The sequence below is a fragment of the Anthonomus grandis genome, chromosome 2 (assembly GCF_022605725.1).
Source record: "Anthonomus grandis grandis chromosome 2, icAntGran1.3, whole genome shotgun sequence".
Classification (NCBI taxonomy): Eukaryota; Metazoa; Arthropoda; class Insecta; order Coleoptera; family Curculionidae; genus Anthonomus; species Anthonomus grandis.
Genome location: NC_065547.1, coordinates 28,488,745 through 28,508,824, shown reverse-complemented (window position 1 = coordinate 28,508,824; position 20,080 = coordinate 28,488,745). Strand labels below are relative to the sequence as shown.

Sequence of the window (20,080 nt, the reverse complement as noted above, 5' to 3'; positions counted from 1 at the left end):
ACATTTCGAGTTCAAATATTACTTAAATTGCTTAATTAGATGAGATTTCCTTTAATTGCCTGTTCAAGATTACAGCCTGATATAATACAGCCTGGCAACTGGAATCATTCTTTAAATTAAGATTTATTTTTCATTTTTTCAACCAGCTAAGTTAATTTATTTGCTCCCTTTTGGCTCCTTAAAGTCAAAAACATTTATCGCTTTAAGAGCATAAAAAATATGTAAATTGCTTGAAAGATCTTTTCACAATTTATGCAGGGAATAAGTATAATTTATTTAAATGATATTAAATGCCTGGAAGAAGAAGACGACAAATAACTTAATATTATTAACTATAAATCCAAAATAACGATAAATGAAAATGTTAAATTCTGCTTAAAAATATTCAAAATTACTGCTTTAATTAATATTAAAAAAGAACACATACTTTTCACAACAAAAGTTCACTTTACATGTAGTACTGTCATAAAGTCACAAGAGACTTGTCGAGACTAACTTAAAAAAACTAGTCTATTGCAATATATCTTGTAACAACCACTATGCAGTTACAGACAGATTGACATTACATCATATTATAATACCCACCATCACCCTTTATTTTACTACAACATACAATACCCGAAAGTCCAACGGATTTCACCAGCGTATAGCCTAATTATTGTGACCAAGATTCAAAAATAGCAACTTGAAAGTAAAAGATTTTTAACCATTATGTGCAACATTTATACTCTTCCTTTTAGGAAAGACAACTTTAACAACACTAATTCACGATTATTTTTTACCCATTTAACTACACTAATATTGAAAAGTTTCTTTCTATATTTAAATCTGCAATGCACTAGTAGAAGATTAAATATTTTTGGTCAACAAAAGAAATGTGTTACTAACAAGCTGAAAAGTCCACAATGTTTTGAATAATATGTTGATCTTGTGAAATTATTTCGCAGAAGGATATTTGATTGATATATTACATTTAATTAATATTGAATATGTAGTATTATTTATAGTGTGTAGTAGTAGTATCTTTTTGGTTTCCATTTACCATCCTAGATTCTAATAATAAAATGCATGAGAGATTCTATTAGAGCTTGATATAATAGTTGATAGAATAAACAAACCGTTTTTCTTATCTTTCTACGTATACAGGCAATATGCAATTAGTATTTGAAGTTCTTGTCAATATAAATGCCCGGGTACTTTACTAAAGTATCAGAAGTGATCTAAGAATTACAATTTACAATCCACCATTTGCTTAACAATGTAGGCATAATTCATCATCATCCAGCCAAACGCGTCCATTGTTGAACATAGTCTCCGTGTCCTTTATCTTGTGCAGTTGCAACCTAGTTACTGGTAATTCTTTTGAGGTCGTTCGTCCATCGAGTTGGTGGTCTTCCTCTGCCGCCTCGCAATATGACCGGCCCGTTTCCACTTAAGTTTTGCGATGCGTGTTACAATATCGTCGACGCCAGTTCTTCTACGCATTTCTTCGTTTCTAACCCTATCTCTCAACCTCACACCAAGCATAGCCCTCTCCATTATTAATTGTGAATTCCAAGGTTCCTCGTGGTTTATATTATACATACAAAAATTGATAAAGTGAGATTTTTGCCATTCAGCGTTAACAGTTGTTGATCCGTAATTTAACCAATGTGATATAGTTTGATGATGACTATGCTCCTCACTATGACTTGGCTTTTATGAGAATTATATAATAGCTATAATGGTACTAATATAATAGAGCTCTTTGTGATAAAATTGCAATTAGACTGTTTATATAAATGGAAAATAAAAATTGTCCCAGAATCGTACCCTGCGGTACAACACACTTCACATTTCCTAATAAAAATACCTATGGTTTTATATCCTTGATTAAAGTTAGCTCTGTAGACATTTCACTCTGTAACCCAAATTGATTATCTTATACTTTCGAGGTGTTTTTTAGGTTAATTTTAATGAATTTCTCTAACAGTTTATTAAAAGTATTACTAATAGAAATTGGTCGATAATTTATAACTCCCTGTTTATCACCGGCCGTAAATATAGTAGTTTTTACGTATATTAGGGTAGATACCTGTTTTAGGAAGTAGATTTATAATATGAAATAAAGGTTCTAAACTAAGTAAAGGTCTGTGGTTATCTTTAATGATAGAAGCCGAAATGTCGCCATTCCCACTTGAGGATCAGCGATCGTTTTTTTTTAAGAATTTCTTTGCAGAATCAACTCATCCAGAGTGACTATTGAAAAACTTGTCGGTCCTATGGAGCATACTTATCAAACACATAATTCTTTTACTTTAACTCTTAGATTTCATATTATTCTACAAAGTTCTAACCTTCTAGGTTTATATACAAAGCTGATATGTAAACCTGTAAGCCTTTTAATATGCAAAACTTATGCAATTTTAAATTGAACTCAAATGTTAGTTCTTACTTAATATCTATTCTAAAAGCGTGGGGCTATTACATATCTCAAAAGAAAAACGTTAAACTTAAAAACAACCGATTTTACCATGCTCACCATGTATTTATCTAAAAGATAAGATTATCAGTATGGCAAAAGTAAATTATTTATTTTCAAAAGCAAATAATATGTCAGTTATCGATAGTTCAGATTAGATATGATAAATAATTTACCTCACCGTTAGGTAATAAGTTTAACAAAACGCTCTCGTGGATTGTTATACTTTATTAGTTAAAAAACTAAAAACAACTCTTTGTAAAAACTAAAAATAAACACGCTTCGAAGCAGTTATACAACTACATAAGTTTACTATACACTTATAAAACCTACTTATCCGATTAATCTTAATAGCTAAACCGCGGTATGTACATTTGAGAAAGCTTAGCCTAGAGTATTAGGAACAAATTACGGGCTAAAAGAAATAAAAAAAAAACATTCAGGCTCATAATAAATTGGACTTAAGTACTACTAAAACTGAAAGAAAATGGACTTTTAGTTCTGTATAAATAAATAGCTTGAATTGCTGAACGATTTAAGTAAAACACTCGACATTTTTTTCGGGTTGGAACGAGATTAAATTGTTGGCAAATGAATGCGGATGGTTGTTTCAATTTAACTTTTATTTCACCTACTATATTCTCATTAAGGGTATATATGCGCTAGAAAAATATCTGTCGCATCATCTCTTCAATCAAAATGCACCATAGTTTTCTTGCACGTCCGCAATCTGCTATTTACGTGCATTGAGTCGAAAAAGTTTAGCGAAGAAGCCGCCGCCGCGCCGGTCAGACTTTATACGCGAGAGACGAACAGACATAAGTAAAAGCGAATATACACCACCTGCAGTACTTGACTAAGTTTTATTTTGAAATAATATAATACAAAAATAAACATTTATAGATATAGGACTTAAAATAATTTTCTTACAGAAAAAATTATAAGATTTGAAATGCAAACGATGTTTAATATCGTAATGATTAACCTAAAAAAATACAAATAGAAAAGAATATGCATATACCGGGTATCCCGAAATTACATCACAATATTTTACCAGCTGCATCTTTGTCTAAAAATAAGTCAAACACTTCATATACAGGAATCTTAAAAAATGAATCGTTTTCATGTTACAGGGTGTTTTATAATTCATATTGAAGATGTTTTTTTGCTAATATTTTCCAAACGCCTGGTCGTTATTTTTCGATTTTTTTCTCGTATACTACTGTTATTGTTACTAACTGATTTTATAACACTTTATGCTAAAATGTATACAGGATCAATTACAATTTAGTGGTCAGCAAAGAAAAAAATGTCATCACTTTTTTTCTGGTTACCTTTTAATTATTTGGATAGTAAAATTAAAAAGAACCAACATTTTTACATAAAAAAGGTGCTCTTGTCTTATTTCGATAGGAGCGCACGTTTTTGAAATATTCAGACATACTATGTTTTGCAGCCTACACCCAAAGTATTTTTGACCATGTTTAATAAAATTGAAAGGTATGTGACAAATTATCAGGTATAAACATGATATAAGAAAATTTGAAATACTTAATTTTAAGATCAAAACTGCTTTGTTTGTTTATAATCCTGTCCCTTTTTTATGTGAAAATGTTGGTTCTTTTTAATTTTACTATCCAAATAATTAAAAAGTAACCAGAAAAAAGTTATGACATTTTTATCTTTGCTGACTACTAATTTTAAACGACTCTGTATTCATTTTAGCATAAAATCAGATACTAACAAAAACAGAAGTGTACGATAAAAATGTCGAAAAATATCGACCAGGCGTTTCGAAAATATTAACAAAAAGTCATCTTCAATAGGAATTATAAAACACCCTGTAACATGAAAACGATTCACTTTTTAAGATTCCTGTATATACAGTTTTTGTCTTATTTTTGAACAAAGATGCGGCTGGTAAAATATTGCGGTGTAATTTCGGGACACCCTGTATAGTTAGCCGCTAATGGCTAATGCTTCCCAACACCAATTCTTTAGTCCCTGATGTTATCGTTAGAGGGAACCAATCCATTCAAGAGTATACAGTATACAGTTGTGATTATTATACGAACTTATATACACATACGTTATATTAAATATTCTTCGTTGTTGGCAGTATTTTATGGTTTGTGTTGTGATTATTTGTAGTTATCAATATGGGCCGAAAAAGAACAATTTCTTAATTCACGAATGAAACTAATAGTAAACTAACAATAAAAAATTTGGAGGTGTATATTTTTTCTCGAAATCATCATTTTTATATTTTCAGAATTAAAAGAAAGATGCGTACATCTAATAAAAGGAAAATATGTAAAATTTTAAATAAATGACACATTATTTAAAAGCTAAGAAAGGTAATGAGTTACTTATTTTGTTGGGTATTACGTCACTTATAAAAGGTTTCACTAAAGATTTAAGTTAATATTTCTTTTAAATACACCAATAACTGTATTTTCTCGAGCGTATGAGATTGTATTTTCTAAATTGATTTTTACTATAAGTGACGTAATAGCCAACAAAATAAGTAACTGATTATGAATTCGTCACAACAATACAGATTTTACTTAAAAGAAAGATACCAGCTCATCTTTTTTCAAATATATAATTTGTTAATTTATTGTAGATATTGCCACTATATTAATTTATACAAAAATATGTGAAAGTAATACGGTAGTATTAAATTTTTAAAAGAGTTAAAGCTTTTTAAATCAGCCTATCCAAATGTTCTACTATTTTCAATATGTAATAGAATGAAAGATTTTATTTTAGAGCTAAGAGAACTACTCTACTATTTCTTCAGTATCTAATCAGATGTAAGTAAAGCAGATATTTTTTTAAAGCATTTTGATTTACTATGTGATATTCCTTACGGTCACGTTAGGTATCACTCGTCCTTTTTTACTATTTACTTGATTTTTTTTACTATTGACCAGAAATCTTTAAAACAAGAGAATAAATATTCTCCGACATCAGCATTTTGTGTCAACCTTTGTGATTTAAAAACTTCCAAAATAAGGCAATACAGTACGCTTTTTATGGAATTCGTTAATTGTCGTTTATGCAGAGAGAAAAATTATTTTAATGAAATAAATAAATTACTTATAAGACATATCTAATTTTCATTTTTAGTTATGCTTCGAAACAAAACTTTCCAGGATGGAGAATTCTGGATATTGAATCTTTCATTCAGGAAATATGATTAAAATGGAAAAGGAAATCTGAAAGTATATAGGATGTGGATTATCTCAGATGAACGAATTGTTGAATGCGCTTACGATGACATGATAGAAGCAGGTGAAGAAGAAAGAAGGATTGCATTGGAATCAGGTAACGTAGATCCTGATGAAACTGCAAGAACTATGATTGTGTCTGATGAAACATGGTCTAAACGATCATATCGGAACGATTACAATGCAAGTTCTGGATTAGGATGTATTGTGGGATATGCAACCAAAAAAAAAATTTACCTTTTAATCAAAAATAAATACTGCTCAATGTGTAAGGTGTTTAAACCAAACTTGTGCTACAAAAATTGAATCGTCCACCTAATGGTATGGATAGAGCAATTATAGTCGATGACTTTATAACCAGTATTGAAATGCATAACTTAAAATATTAATATTTGATAGCAAATATTAATATTTTCAGTTATGCATTTCAATATATGCAGCATGCTGCAGGGGCAGCAGCGTATATAAAAATGATTGACGCAAAATCGTATCGAGAGCTTCAAGTAAGAAATATAAGAATCATTTGCGTCGAAGTTTCTGTAACAAGCTCAGGAAGTTCAAAACGTTTAAATGGTACCGGGAACAGTGAAATTCATGGTGCCGCAATTAAGACAATAAAAGATAAATATTTACTAGAATTAAGAAACGCCTCACCTGAATAAATATATTCAGTATTTCATGTTTTGCGTTTGGACACCGACAAAACGAATTTACCAGAAAATTAAAAATCATTTTGAGGTCTGGTTAAACATGTTAGAAAAAATTAGAGTATTTTTATTTAAAATTTTATTTTCTGATAATGACAAATTAATCTCAAACGACGTATTTTATAGGTGCGAATGCGTTTTACCTCCTATTGCCGTAACAATTTCTTTTCTGGTACGGTTACACGTTTCATAAATATACATGATCTGTGTAAAACTTTTTAATTTAATTTTTATAGTTTTTATTTGAACATTGATTTTAAAAATTGACTTTAATTACAATAAAAAAGTAATCAAACCTATATACCGGGTGTCTTAGGAAAGTGGTTCGCCCCTATAACTTTTTTAATTTTTAAATAAAAAAAAATGAAATTTGGTACGTGGGTGTAGCACCCAAATTGGGATTGGCTGACGTATTCAGTTGTTTTCGGTCACTTCCGGTTTAACCGGAAATGACCCTAACTTTCTTATTTTAAAAAATAGGAACCCTTAATTTTGATAGAGAATGACATTCTAAGACAAATGCGACCCCATATGTCAACTTTTGACACCTAACCTTTAAATTATTTTTTATACTTCAATCTAGAGTGTCATGAATAATTTAAAATCGTTAATTTTACATCAAGTAGTCCTAGACAAATATAATTGACTGTCTTTTGTTTTTCACAGCTTCCTAGATGCGTCTAAAGTTTGCAAAATCGTGTTTTCGGCCATAGTTGATTTTTTTCAAATGGAACCAGGGTGGCTCATTACCATAATTAAAAAGTGTATTTTTTTACAAATATTTTGATATCAGACAATCGATATTTGGTTATTCTAATAAATCTGAATTTTCAAAAAAACAGTTTAGTGCCGCATACCTACCTAGTTTTTCCCAATTAAAAAACCCAAAGATTGCTGTGAATTAAGAAAATATTTGTTTCCGTTTTAAATAGATTTTGTAGCGACTTTTTAGCATTTAGTAGCATTTGCGTAACATCTATTAAAAATCCAAGATTAACGATAAATTGTACTCTCATTCTTACCGTCTAATTATTAATGATAAATTGAAGAGCTTTTGAAGTGTTTTTTGTCGGTATTTAAATTACAATAAGTTGGCCTTGGATTTGACCTATCATTGTACGAATTGTCACGGCAACCTGTCAGTTTCTGATATAATTCGAGTTATTCAGACATTTTTTACTGTAATTATAAATTATCATTGTTGTATTATAAATTATAATTATTATTATCCTAATCGCGTTTATTGTATTGTTATTTATTGTTCGATTATTGTAGTTTATTGTTCTTATCTAGTTTAGTAGTTTTTTAAGTTTCTTTTTATTCGTTATTGTTCTAATAATCATGCAAAGCTATACTAGATTGGAGAAAATTAATATGTTGTTAATATTTGGAGAGTGCCGACAGAATTCGACTAATGCTGCTCGAATGTATGCTGAAAGATTTCCCGATCGACGTCATCCCACGAGACAATATTTCCGCGAGCCTGAAATTGAAAATGTCAGATTTTTTATTAATAAAAAAAAAGAAATAGAAGTTTTGGCACTTGTAGAGGTAAATAATAATGTTTCTCTAAGAGAGACTGCTGTGGAATGTCAAATATCAAAAGACACTACATTTAGAATTTTGCATAAATATAAGTATCGAAGTTATAAATATCAATTACATCAACATCTGTATGAAAACGACGAAGAAAGAAGACTACAATATTGTAATTGGTTTTTGAGCCAATATCAAGAGAATAATAGATTCTCGTTTAAAATAATTCACACTGATGAAAGTCGCTTCACAAATTTGGGGCTGTTTAACTAAAACAATAAAAGATATTAGTCTAAGGAAAGCCTATACCGGGCTGAAAATTGAAATTTCCAAGTATGTTTTGGATTTAATTGTTGGATAGGTATAATTGGAAATAAAACCTTGGACCGATAATTTTTGATGGACAACTAACAAGAGAGATATTTAGGTTTTTTAATGCAAGAAATCGAGCAAAGAAAAGAGAGATAGAGTTGAGATGTATTTCCAACAAGACACCAACATCACCAAGCTCCTCCCCTTAATCCCCGAGCAGTTAGAGAATCTACCTAGAGAACCTAAACATTAACTACGGAGAATACTGGATTGGAAATTTAGGACCAAATCGATGGCCACCCAGGTACATTTTTTTTTAGTTTACTTAGATATTTCATTTATTACTTTTGTTTTAGATCACCTGAACTGGGGAACCAGTAAAAATGAAGTATACGATACACTATCGTATATGCGAAATGAACTGGAAAATAAAGTGCCCAAAGACAACGTCGTTCAAGCAACTATAAGACGAATACAATTTTGCCAACAAGAGATGGGTGGCCATTTTGAGCATTTTTTGCCTTAATAAATTATTTGACATGTCAACTGTCAAATAATTTACTTGTTTTTTCATTGCGTAAGTCACGCATCACTACAGTCGATTTTACAGTGACGCGACGGCGGCGCTGGGTTCAATCCAATATCAAGAGATAAATAATAAAATTTCAGTAATTCTGGTTTTTCCAAAGTACCCACTATCGATTGTCTTATACCAAATTATTTGTACAAAATACACTTTTTAACTATGTTAATGAGCCACCCTAGTTCCATTTGAAAAAATTTAGTTAGAGCCGAAAATACGATTTTGCAAACTTTAGACGCATCTAGGAAACCTGTGAAAAACAAAAAAAGAGTCAATTATATTCTTCTACGACTACTTAATGTAAAATTAACGATTTTAAATTATTCATGGCATTCTAGATTGAAATTTAAAAAATTAAATAATTTAAAGGTTAGGTGTCAAGAGTTGACATATGGGGTGTCATTTTTCTTAGATTGTAATTTCCTATCAAAATATGTTAAAAAATTTGGGGAGTCCCGTTTAAAATAATAAAGTTAGAATCATTTCCGGTTAAACCGAAAGTGACAGAAAACCATTGAATAGGTCAGCCAATCCCAATTTGGATACTACACCCACTTACCAAATTTCATGTATTTTAACTTAAAAAGTAAAAAAGTTATTGGGTGAACCATTTTCCTAAGACACCCGGTATATGAAACAAATACAAAGGGAAGGTGTCGGAGAGGAAGACGGAGAGTACTTCAGCTACTGGCTTTATTCCACAAATTACATAAACAATATAAAAACTCTACACTAACGATGGTGTTGTTATTACGAAAATATGTCTCTTGTTAATAATTTATATTTAATCGAAGATTCAACAACCGCAAACAAGTGGAGAAATCAAAAACGTTTTTTAATTTTGCAAAAAAAAATTTGGGGTTATTTAAAAATGATTTATTAGGCAACTTTATCAATATAAATAAATAAATATTTTTTTCCAAGTAAAAAGAGTTGACTATTGACTACTTTTAAATCATATATAATTTTTTTTATTGAATTTAAATTGCTTTTAAATGCATTAAAAACAAATTTGCGTCCAACCATCACAAATGTTTAGAATAGGGTAATATTAACTTACGAGAAAATATTCGATGAACTACTTTTAAGTACTCCGGTACTCTTTACAAATTATGTTTGTTTAAATTAAACCTTATGATCTTGATATTTGATATTTCAAATTTCTCAACATTTATAGATTATCAAAGCTTTGTTTATAACATTTTTGTATGTTCGGAGCAATAAAGCATATTTTGATTTAATATGTTGGCTTTAAAGGTCATTTTAAAAATGTACAGCCTGCATATCAATAATCTCAATTCTGTATCTCAGTTGCTGAACTGACCTTAATAAGTTTAGTTTCATGTTATGAGTTTTAAAAAGTGATATTCTTTAATATAAGAATATTAATATACCAAGGTGAAATATTCTCATTTAGTCACTTTAAATTAATACGAATGAACAAACCACCATTTTAATATAATCCGAAAACCAACCTGTGCTCATATTTTGAATTGCACAAATACACTTTTAATCAACCAAAAAAATATCGAGTGTTTTACTTAAACCGCCCAGCGATTAAATAATATTGGAACGCATTCAACCCTACTCCGGTTCATGGAATAAATGCTTCAAGTCGTGCTCATAGAGGGCGATGAGAGTCATCACTCCCACCCCGATGAGCAGCCCGCTTAAATGCAAGAAACACTGGGTCAAGTTGTCCTCGTCGTCGTGGGCGGAGCTTAACTCAGGAATCATGTCCACCAAGGCGATGTAGATGAAAGTGCCCGCCGCCGCCGCGAATACCCATTGGTTTGCCGTTTCGGTGTTTCCTGGAATAACAAATAGGTGATTGAAAAAAAAATTATTAAATTTATGGGAATGTATGACACTAACTCTAACATTAACAACTAACATTATACCGCCGTCAATGTGACCCTGACCTTTTTTTTCCAACCTATTGATCAAAAGCTAACAAGAAAATAAACACTACACACTATTAAGGTTAACGAACCAGTTTGGCGCAACGAAATCAACTAGAATATAGCTCTTTTGGGCGAATGGCAAAAGTAAGCCGAAAAAATGTTAACTAAAATATCAGGTTTGAATTAGCATTACTATCTTGGAGGAACTGGAAAATTATAAAAATGTGGTCCTACGGAAAAAATAAAACAGAAATAAATAGAACCCAAAGAAGTTTTTACTGGAAGGCCTCCAGAAAATGATCGAAGGAATTAGATCATTTTCAATTTACAAAGTACAAATACAAAATAAAAAAATATACACGCTTGGCGAGTTGAATCTTACGGATTGAGTTTTAATGTATTAGACCTAATAGATAGAGAGTAGACAGAGAACGACTGCATCGGTAACCTCCCACCGATAGCGACGCCGATTCTCCGTACCGCTCGCAATGTGAACACAGAATAAACGATCTCACAGAAGCGAAGGCTTGCGTCGGCTCCTTTGATATCCGTGAACCAATTTTTTATAAGCCCAACTGACAGATGCACCCGGCGCAAATACACTGAGATATCTCGTAAAGTTATAGTAAACGTATACACCGAACGAAGTGCTTTTATTTTTAAAAACAAAATGGTTATATTCATATAATACGGAAGCAAACTACAAAATTTTGTTACATTTCAAATAGGCTTTTTTTTTAAAGACTTATATTGGTCCTTGGTTTTTAGAATAATTATAATAATTATTATTATTTTTATAAAAATTGTTATTTGACAGTTTTGATACACGATAGAGGTGTAGGTTAGTATACTTTAATTTGTTTTGGAATGGAATTTTTGTGTTAGTTGTTTTATGATAATGGTAAATAATATTTGCCTTTAGTAAGGCACTAGCTGAGAAAAAGTCTGCTATTTGTGTGATGTTAATATGTTAACAATATACATATACATATGTACATAGGTAGGTATTTTTAAATTAAATTTTAGCTGGAAAGTTTATACGCAGGTATGTTTTGTATTGTCAAACATATACGTTCACAAATAATTTTTTTGTAATGTTCTGGTAAGTTCTAAATCTATATTGTTATAGCGAATAAGTTTTTTTTTAAAATTGTCCTGAATTACCTGCAGGTATTATTGCTACCATAACATATTCCGTTTCTAAGGTATTATAAATCAATAATAGATAGGTAAAACATAAATAAACTTTTTCCAGCGACGCTTTTGGCAAAACAACCCCTATACACTCAAAAAGTTGGCATTTTAGTGTTTTTTTTCAGTTTTTAGCACAACACAAATGAAAGAAAAAACAAAGTCACAGAGCACAGAGTTAAACTCCAAAACAAGGTAATGTGTAATACCTACTTAACAAAAATAAAATAAAAAACGGCAAATTACAAAATATCGCACATATACACACTAACGCTCGTACTAATACACTAATTATGACCCGATACCCTACGTGGGCGACGACAGTTGTACCCGTTAGAATGGGGGTAAATGGGAGGAGGCTGAACGAAAAACCGGTTTGGTAAAAAGGGCTAGCCTTCGCTTCTGTGAGATCGTTTATTCTGTGATGTGAATTTAATTTCGGCTTGCTCGCAGTGATGTTTAGCAAGCGCTTGGAGATGGGTAGGTTAGCCTCGAATCAAGTATTGGAATTTTACGCGCACACGAAAGATACAAATTTATGTGGTTTTTTAACGTGCTCATAATCGCAAGTCAAAAAAACAACTTTAATAAGCTCAAATCTTAAAAACCTTTGGTGAAAACTAAATACAATATTCTAAAATAAAATGAAAAATAACTCTTAAACAAAATAATAATTCTAATTAAATGGATTATTTAATAAGGTGTTCAAATACACCTCCTTGTTGGGCTTCACAGTATCCCAACCTGTCGTAAAATTCTCTACGTACATTGGCTAACATTTCAGGTGTAATGAACCTAGAAATATTAATAATTCTAAGTCGCAATTCGTCCAAATTAACGGCTCTTTCATGTCGGTGTTGGTAAAGAATTTCCGTCAAATAGCCCCATAAGAAGTAATCGCAAGGTATCAGATCTGGAGATCGCGGAGGCCATGGTATGGTACCTCTTGTGGAAATAAGCCGTTCAGGAAAAATGTTTGTTAAATAGTCCTGCACTTGTCTAGCGTTGTGAGCGGGACATCCGTCTTGTTCAAACCAAATTTCCTCAAAATTAACATCCAAGTTTCGTACAGCGGGTATAATATTTTGTTGCAATAAAAGTAAATATCTCTCAGAGTTTAAGGTACAATCAATAAAAAAAGGCCCTACAATGTGATTGGCTAAAATACCAGCCCAAACATTTACCTTTTGCGGGTATTGAGTTCGTAATGGTACACTCAAATGTAGATTTTCCCGAGACCAATATCTCACGACTGAAGAATTATGTCGACCTAGAAGAGAAAAAGATGATTCGTCTGTAAATAAAATATTACCTTGTGAAGTCGCATTTTGATCAATTTTTTCTCTTAAGGTTTCACAAAACTCCAAGCGTTTTATTTGATCTTCTGGAAAAATTTCTTGAGTGTTTTTAATTTTATAGGCTTTGTACTTATTTATTTTCAAAATATCACGCGCTGTACGACTTGGAATATCAAGTTCTTCAGAAATTTGGGAGCTAGAACAAGGTTCACTTACTTCCACAAAAGCACACATCTTGACCTCCTTTTCAATCCTAGCGTCAGGTGTTCGACGAGGTTCCTGATCGCCACTAGAACATTTTGCACACCGATTTACACTTCCCGACTGCTCAAACTTATGCCAGATATTATAAATTGTTTTAGCAGTAGGGACTTGCTGATCAGGATATGCAAATATAAAACGGCCGACAACTTCTTCTGCACTATCCGCATGACAATACCATTTAATGATATTAATCTTTTGATCAACAGTGAAAACCATTTTTATTTTATTACTGTATCCGTCTTCGTACCAAAGGTTGAAATAAATTGTAAACATGATCGGCTAACACGTATATAGGTATGCGAGGAATTACAACCGAACTTTAACCGGACTGATAAGCGCAACGACGACGCGATAGCCGCCCAGGGTGGAGCCAAGTTTGTTCTCGCTCTACTCCGTCTCCTTCTTACACATTACGCAAAAATCATATTCGAAATTTTTCAACCGCCGAACGTGTATATTTCATTCTATAAACATTACTTTTCTTAATTAAAAAATCATTGTGTGAATAAAAAGCCTTGGGAATCAAAAACAATTTAAGTTGTGTTTTTAAAAGAATTTATATTATTTATTACTTTAATATGTTGTGCCAAATGGTTACAAATTTTCATTGACATAGAATATGGCTCCATTAAGGTAACATGTAAACAACACTGGTATACATAGATTTTGTTTATACGTAGTATTAAAAGAATGAATCAATTCTCTATTTTAATAAGTTTAAGGTAAGTTTCTATGTGGGTTTAGTTATACAAGGCACAGAAATAAATATAAATTGAAATAACTCTTAGAATCTTACAGGAAATATACTCTCTACAGACATCCGTCCTACGTATTTGGAAAATCTGCCTTATTATATTTTTTGTAACATTATTACGGAGTTCATCGACGATTAAATTCGATCCCAACTTATCTTAAACAAGGGAATACTTAACTATAATATAAAGTAAGCATATTGTCGTCCGAAAGATAATTACGCATCTGTTATAAAAATTACCCCCACAAAAATTCGTAGAAACTGTCTCTGCTATACATTTACCATTTTCAAAACAAATCAAAATGCTTGGGTCATATATCCCATTTTTAGGCAAACAAAAGTATTAGTTGAGTTCTATTTGTAAGTGTTAGAATATTATGTTCCGCCCAGATTACCATATTACGGAGTAGGGTGTTGCAATATATTGTTTTGCTTGTTTAAAATATAACATTTAAATCATCTGCGTATTGTGCTGTAAAATTATTTGGATACTTAATCGGGGGTTATTCGCAAAAAAGAATGAGGGTGGGGCAAGTTGACTGCCTTGCGGAACTTCAACATTATTAGATGGCATCAGTGAGTTTACATTTCCCAAGCTTGTTATGTGAATTTATCTATTTAAGTGCTGGTCTTCGTATTCCAACTTTTTCCATTTTATGTTCTACTGTTTGAAACACTTGGATAAATAAAAAACCATAAGATTCTTTTTTTTCCTCTAAAGAATTAAGAATATGCTTACTCTCTTACAAAGCACTTTTTAAGTTTTTATCTTTCAAAAAAACCATGCTTCTTACAAACATACTTTGGAATATTGAATACGCTAGAATAAACATCGGCTGCTTTGGATTGAGCGCAACATCTACAGCATACGTTAAAAGACAAATATGCCCAGCCAATGAGAATTGAAGACGGGACCAAAAACCGATTGATCCCTTCGTTTACGTCCGTCAAATTTCGCGCGCGATTGGCATTGGCACATTAATTTAGTTTTGTTTTCCCTAACCGAGATTGCAGATTTTATTTTATTTGCTTCCTGAATTATTTAATTATCGCCGATAATTATTATTTATATCGATTTTGCCACTATTTGAGTGCTCACAGCAATCATAGTGTTTAGTGTTGACTCCGTTGTCTATAATATTCGATTCTACGCTAATTTTGAGTTCAAAAACAAACAATTTAGTGCTTGATTTTCAATTTCTAGTAAACTGTCCAGTGATTTCTTCACTCTCTAATTTCTTTTTTAGCTGCTGCAGTATCTGTTTACGATAATTATGGCAACACTAAGGTAAGATATATTTTTTTAGGTCTAATCTGAATTATTATGTATTTTCCAGTCAACAAAATGCAATGTGTGAAGTCTGTGAGAAGGAATTTTAAAGCACATCCACGAGAAACAGACATCTTAAGAAGTTTCACCCAGAATTTTGTGGCCAGGAATACAAGAAACACATTATATGTCCAATGTGTACCAACGATACCTGGACATTACTACATTTGTTTATTTTTATAGTTTCAACAAACATTTTTGTTTAATATTCACAAAATAAAGATTAAACAATCATTTTTAAGTTTTAGGAATTTTGAAGAATATACCTCTTATAGAGAACACAGTAATAGGGAGTCGATAATGCTTGTCAGACCCAAAATAAATTTAAGAATGGAGAAGAACATATATTTTACAATTGTAACAGGAGCGACACCAGAGGTTGTATAAAATCTTAGTTATCAGACATAATTGTAAATGTTGTTTACTTCTAGGATTTAATAGCTCGTGTAAAATGAGAAACATTAAGTCTGGGGAAAGCAGACGCATGGAACATGCCCCTCAAGAATTTTAGTTAAGGTTTTAAGGAATAGTAATAATATTGCATTAATTTTTATATTCCTAGACTAATTCATAATTTTAATCCTTTGTAGGATCAGTTGTGATCAGAAGTGCTAGTTTACAGATCAAGCTTGATGGATTTAGTTTCTTCTCCACCATTTTAGTTTTAAGTTGTTGATATAATATAATATAATACATTTTAATATAGTATAGATTCCATAGTATAGTTTATTTTAAAAGTTATTATTATAAAATTTAAAGTATATTTGCTAATAGTTAAAACATTTCAGTAAGCTAGTCGGCATTAAGATATTTGATAAATATGATGGGAATTTTTTAATTTCAAAACCGTCATCACAATGATTTATATAATTTTCAAATTGTCTTTGAAAACTACTCAGCAAGTAAGCTGCCTCAAAATATTTATGGAATATTTACTTCTTATGGCGACCCATGGGATTTTATCAAAACAATGCCTAAACAGTTATTTTAATATAATACCATAAAAAACATCTATAAAACAAGCTAAAATAAAAATACCAAAAAAACTTTAAGTGTTATCTTTAATAATAATGCCAATAATTTTGGATGGTTTAATGTTTTATATATACCATACTCACTCATGCACTTGTACTTATTTACTAAAGAAACTTAGACTTAGTGTTCTGAGGATGAATGGTTTCGTTTTTTTTTTTTAAATTTCTGACCCCATGCAACAACTGTCTATTTTCATGTTCTTAAAAATCTTGATCACGCTGTAAATATATATAAAAAAATCATTAATTTACTAATCTATAACAGCTACAAATATTTCTTTATTGAGCGTCTTTTATATGCACATCGCATTTCTTTTTCCCTCTAAAATATAAATGCCTAATAAAACAAAGTCTATATTTGCAAATATATCGGTCAAAGATGCCTAATCTCGCTGTTCAACTACAGGCATCGAATAATTCGTATTTTGAATTTTGGCGGCACGCAAGCTACGCCTCTGTAATGCCGGAATGCTCTCATTGGCTGGGCATATTTGTCTTTTAACGTATGCTATCATGTACACAGGGGGCAGAGGGGATATTTTATTGATGAACATGCTTAGTATTCCATGTTGCCAGTGATTACTCAATTTTAACAGAATAAAATAAAGTGATATAATAAATTATCATAATTAGCAAAAACTGAGTTCCACTCTTTATTATAAAGCAGAGTCAAACTCGTTCAATAACCAAAACTATGTTGTACTGTATTTACACTAAACACTAATAATAATTAATATTTTTAATTTGGATTCTTCAAATCACCAAATTTCCACACACAGCGGCAAGGCTGTGTGAGCCCAGAAATATTCTCAACAAAGATATTTGGAAACTGAACTCGTTGTTTACTTTTGGATGGTGCACCCTTCGTACAGTGTTAGTATTAAAAGGATGTTTTGAGTGGTTTCAGTGCGTTTTTTTAATTAATATTAAGACTAAAAACTCCCCCTTTGCTGAAAAATTATAAAGAAGTCTGAAGTGGGTCACATATATTGGTAAAAAAGAAATTCAAATCGTTCCTTTCACAGGCGAGTTAGGTGTCAATGGTTTCACCCTTCTAGGTTATAATATTATAAAAGACGGCACATTTGTATCTATTAAGTATTGGATACCAAAATATTAATAAAAATGTGTAACTAAGTATATTATTATAATCTAGCAAATGCATTGCTGTATGCTGTATTGCTATATGTATTCGAACCCGAAATACCGCAAAATTAATGTATGCAAAAATGAAGGTAGTAATCTGGTCGATATCCAGCAATGAAAATTAAGAACGCAGCATATGTCGTTTGCCAGCAATATTATTTAATCAATATAATGCCCGTATCTCTTGGAATTCCAAAGGAGTGTTAATAATTTTTTGTCTAGATATTAACAATGGATAACTAAATCAGTTTATTTATAGTGGGTATAAACCGCGACAATCTAAGATTTTTTTGTAAAAATTAATTGAAAAGTTAACTTCCAAAGGATTTGAATTAACTTCTTAACTTTTTTCTGTAATATATAATAAATATCTAAACGGATTTGAGATGGTTGCAAACCTCTACAAACGAAAGTTTTTTGATTAAAAATTATTAAGTTAAATGTTATAAACGGCTTTATATTTAAAAGTTTTTTTACCAAAAAAACTTTTGTTGTAAGACGTTTGCAACCATCTGAAATGCGCTTAGATATTTATTATAGAAAAAAGATTAAATCAAATCCTTTGGGAGCCTTTTTCATTTCTTTAACATTCGACTTTTTAAGTAATTTTCACAAAAAAACTTTATTTTGTAGAGGTTTATAACCACTATAAATAGATTTAGTTATTAATTGTTAATATCTGGACAAGAAAAAATTAAAATTCCTTGGGAATTTCAGGAGATACGGGCATTATATCGACAGAGAAAAACAAACCACCGAGAAGGGACAAAGCCGGGACCGATTTTTCTTGCGCATGTGCGAGCTTATTTGGTATATCTGTCTTATTGCCGGTCCCCTGCCAGCCGTCGGTTAGTCCGGTAATATTCGACGCCTAGTTCAGTCTAGTCAAGTGTTGCCTGAATTGTGCTCTTTATTTTATTAAAAACTTTTATAATATGCCTTATACCTGTGCTTTTCGTGGATGTCATTCAAAGACAGGGTGTGGAGTTTCTTTCTTTGCTTTTCCGCAGGAAGAAAATCGGTAAGTTCAACTTTTCTTTTAATTGTTTCCACTCAAAATAACTTGTTTCTTTTTTTGTTTTTCGTAATTACAGTAATTCATTATTTATTTTTTATTAAATTCGTAATTATAGTAATTAGAGGTATTTATCTATGCAGCAATTAAAAAAGAATACATAAATTTAGCTTTTGAATTAAACGTGTAATTTTATGACTTTCAGTGCCAAGTTATGGATGGCAGCTTGCTATAGAACAGATTTGTTTTCGATACCTAGAGAACAACTTACCAAGAACTATAAGCTCTCTGAGTACCATTTTAATGAGAAGTTTTATAGTGCAGGGCCCTCAAGAAAGCGTTTGTTACCTAACGCGTTACCAACATTATTTCCTAATCCCACAAAAAGGACTTGTGAAGGAGAACAGCTTGAGGATGAACCGCCAAAAAAAGTCTCAAAGAAAAAGGACATAAAAATTCTATCAGGTTAGCTTTTGATGGGTTAAATTAACTATAATTTTTACCTAATAACTAATATTAATTTTATGCTTGAAACCCTATTTTGCACATAAAAATATATTCTGTATCTATTATATTTCTTCTTTTTAGATATTTTAATACAGCCTGCAATTATGAAACCAGCAACGTTGGCCGAGCAAAGTATTGCCGAAAAAAATTCTCCTTATGACAGAACTAAGACGAAGAATAAAAAAGTTGTTGCGTGTTCCCTTTTTCCTGTGTCACCCGGTATAGTTTAGGTATACCTATAACTTAACTATACCAACAGTAAAATAATGTAATAGTTTTGATTTCAAATTCCCAATAAAATTTTTAATCTATTAATTGTCGTATTTCTCTCCGTGTACGGAACTATTAAATTGCCAAAACGATTTTTCTCCGTTAGTTAATATGTAGCGCCAGTCATTTAAGCCCGCCCAAGGGCATCAAAATTGGACCCCAGAAAATCAACGGTAAATGCGGGTTTTGTCGCTTCTCGGTGGTTTGTTTTTCTCTGATATCGATTAAATAACAGCGGGTGCGGACTATAAATAGGTTGCTGGCAAACGACATATGCTTATATATATTTGGTTGCTGGATATCGATCGGGCGCTAGCTTCACAGATATGAAAAAATGGTTGCCAAGTTGCTTTTTTTTCAATAACTTTTTTGTCAAGAATATTTTTTTTATATTCTGAAAAATTTGTTGATTACTCTCAAAGTATATATTATTAGTCAGCAAATAAACGAAACTTTTAAAGAGTAAATTTTTTACCTGTTACGAAATACAACACTTTAAAAAAATATGTAGAGGATTAAGAAAATTACATATTGA

The 20,080-nt window shown here is 31.2% G+C and overlaps 1 protein-coding gene across 6 annotated transcripts in view; it reads right to left on the bottom strand.

Annotated features, from left to right (window-relative positions):
- Positions 1–2,674: 2,674 nt before the first annotated feature.
- LOC126750370 (zinc transporter foi) overlaps positions 2,675–20,080 on the bottom strand; it is a 53,645-nt gene continuing 36,239 nt past the window's right edge. For all 6 annotated transcript variants that reach the window (XM_050459972.1, XM_050459977.1, XM_050459973.1 and 3 more), the window contains exon 8: positions 2,675–10,643. In XM_050459972.1, the coding sequence (XP_050315929.1) occupies positions 10,417–10,643 (227 nt within the window). In that variant the 3' untranslated portion in view covers positions 2,675–10,416. The remainder of the gene's footprint in view (positions 10,644–20,080) is intronic.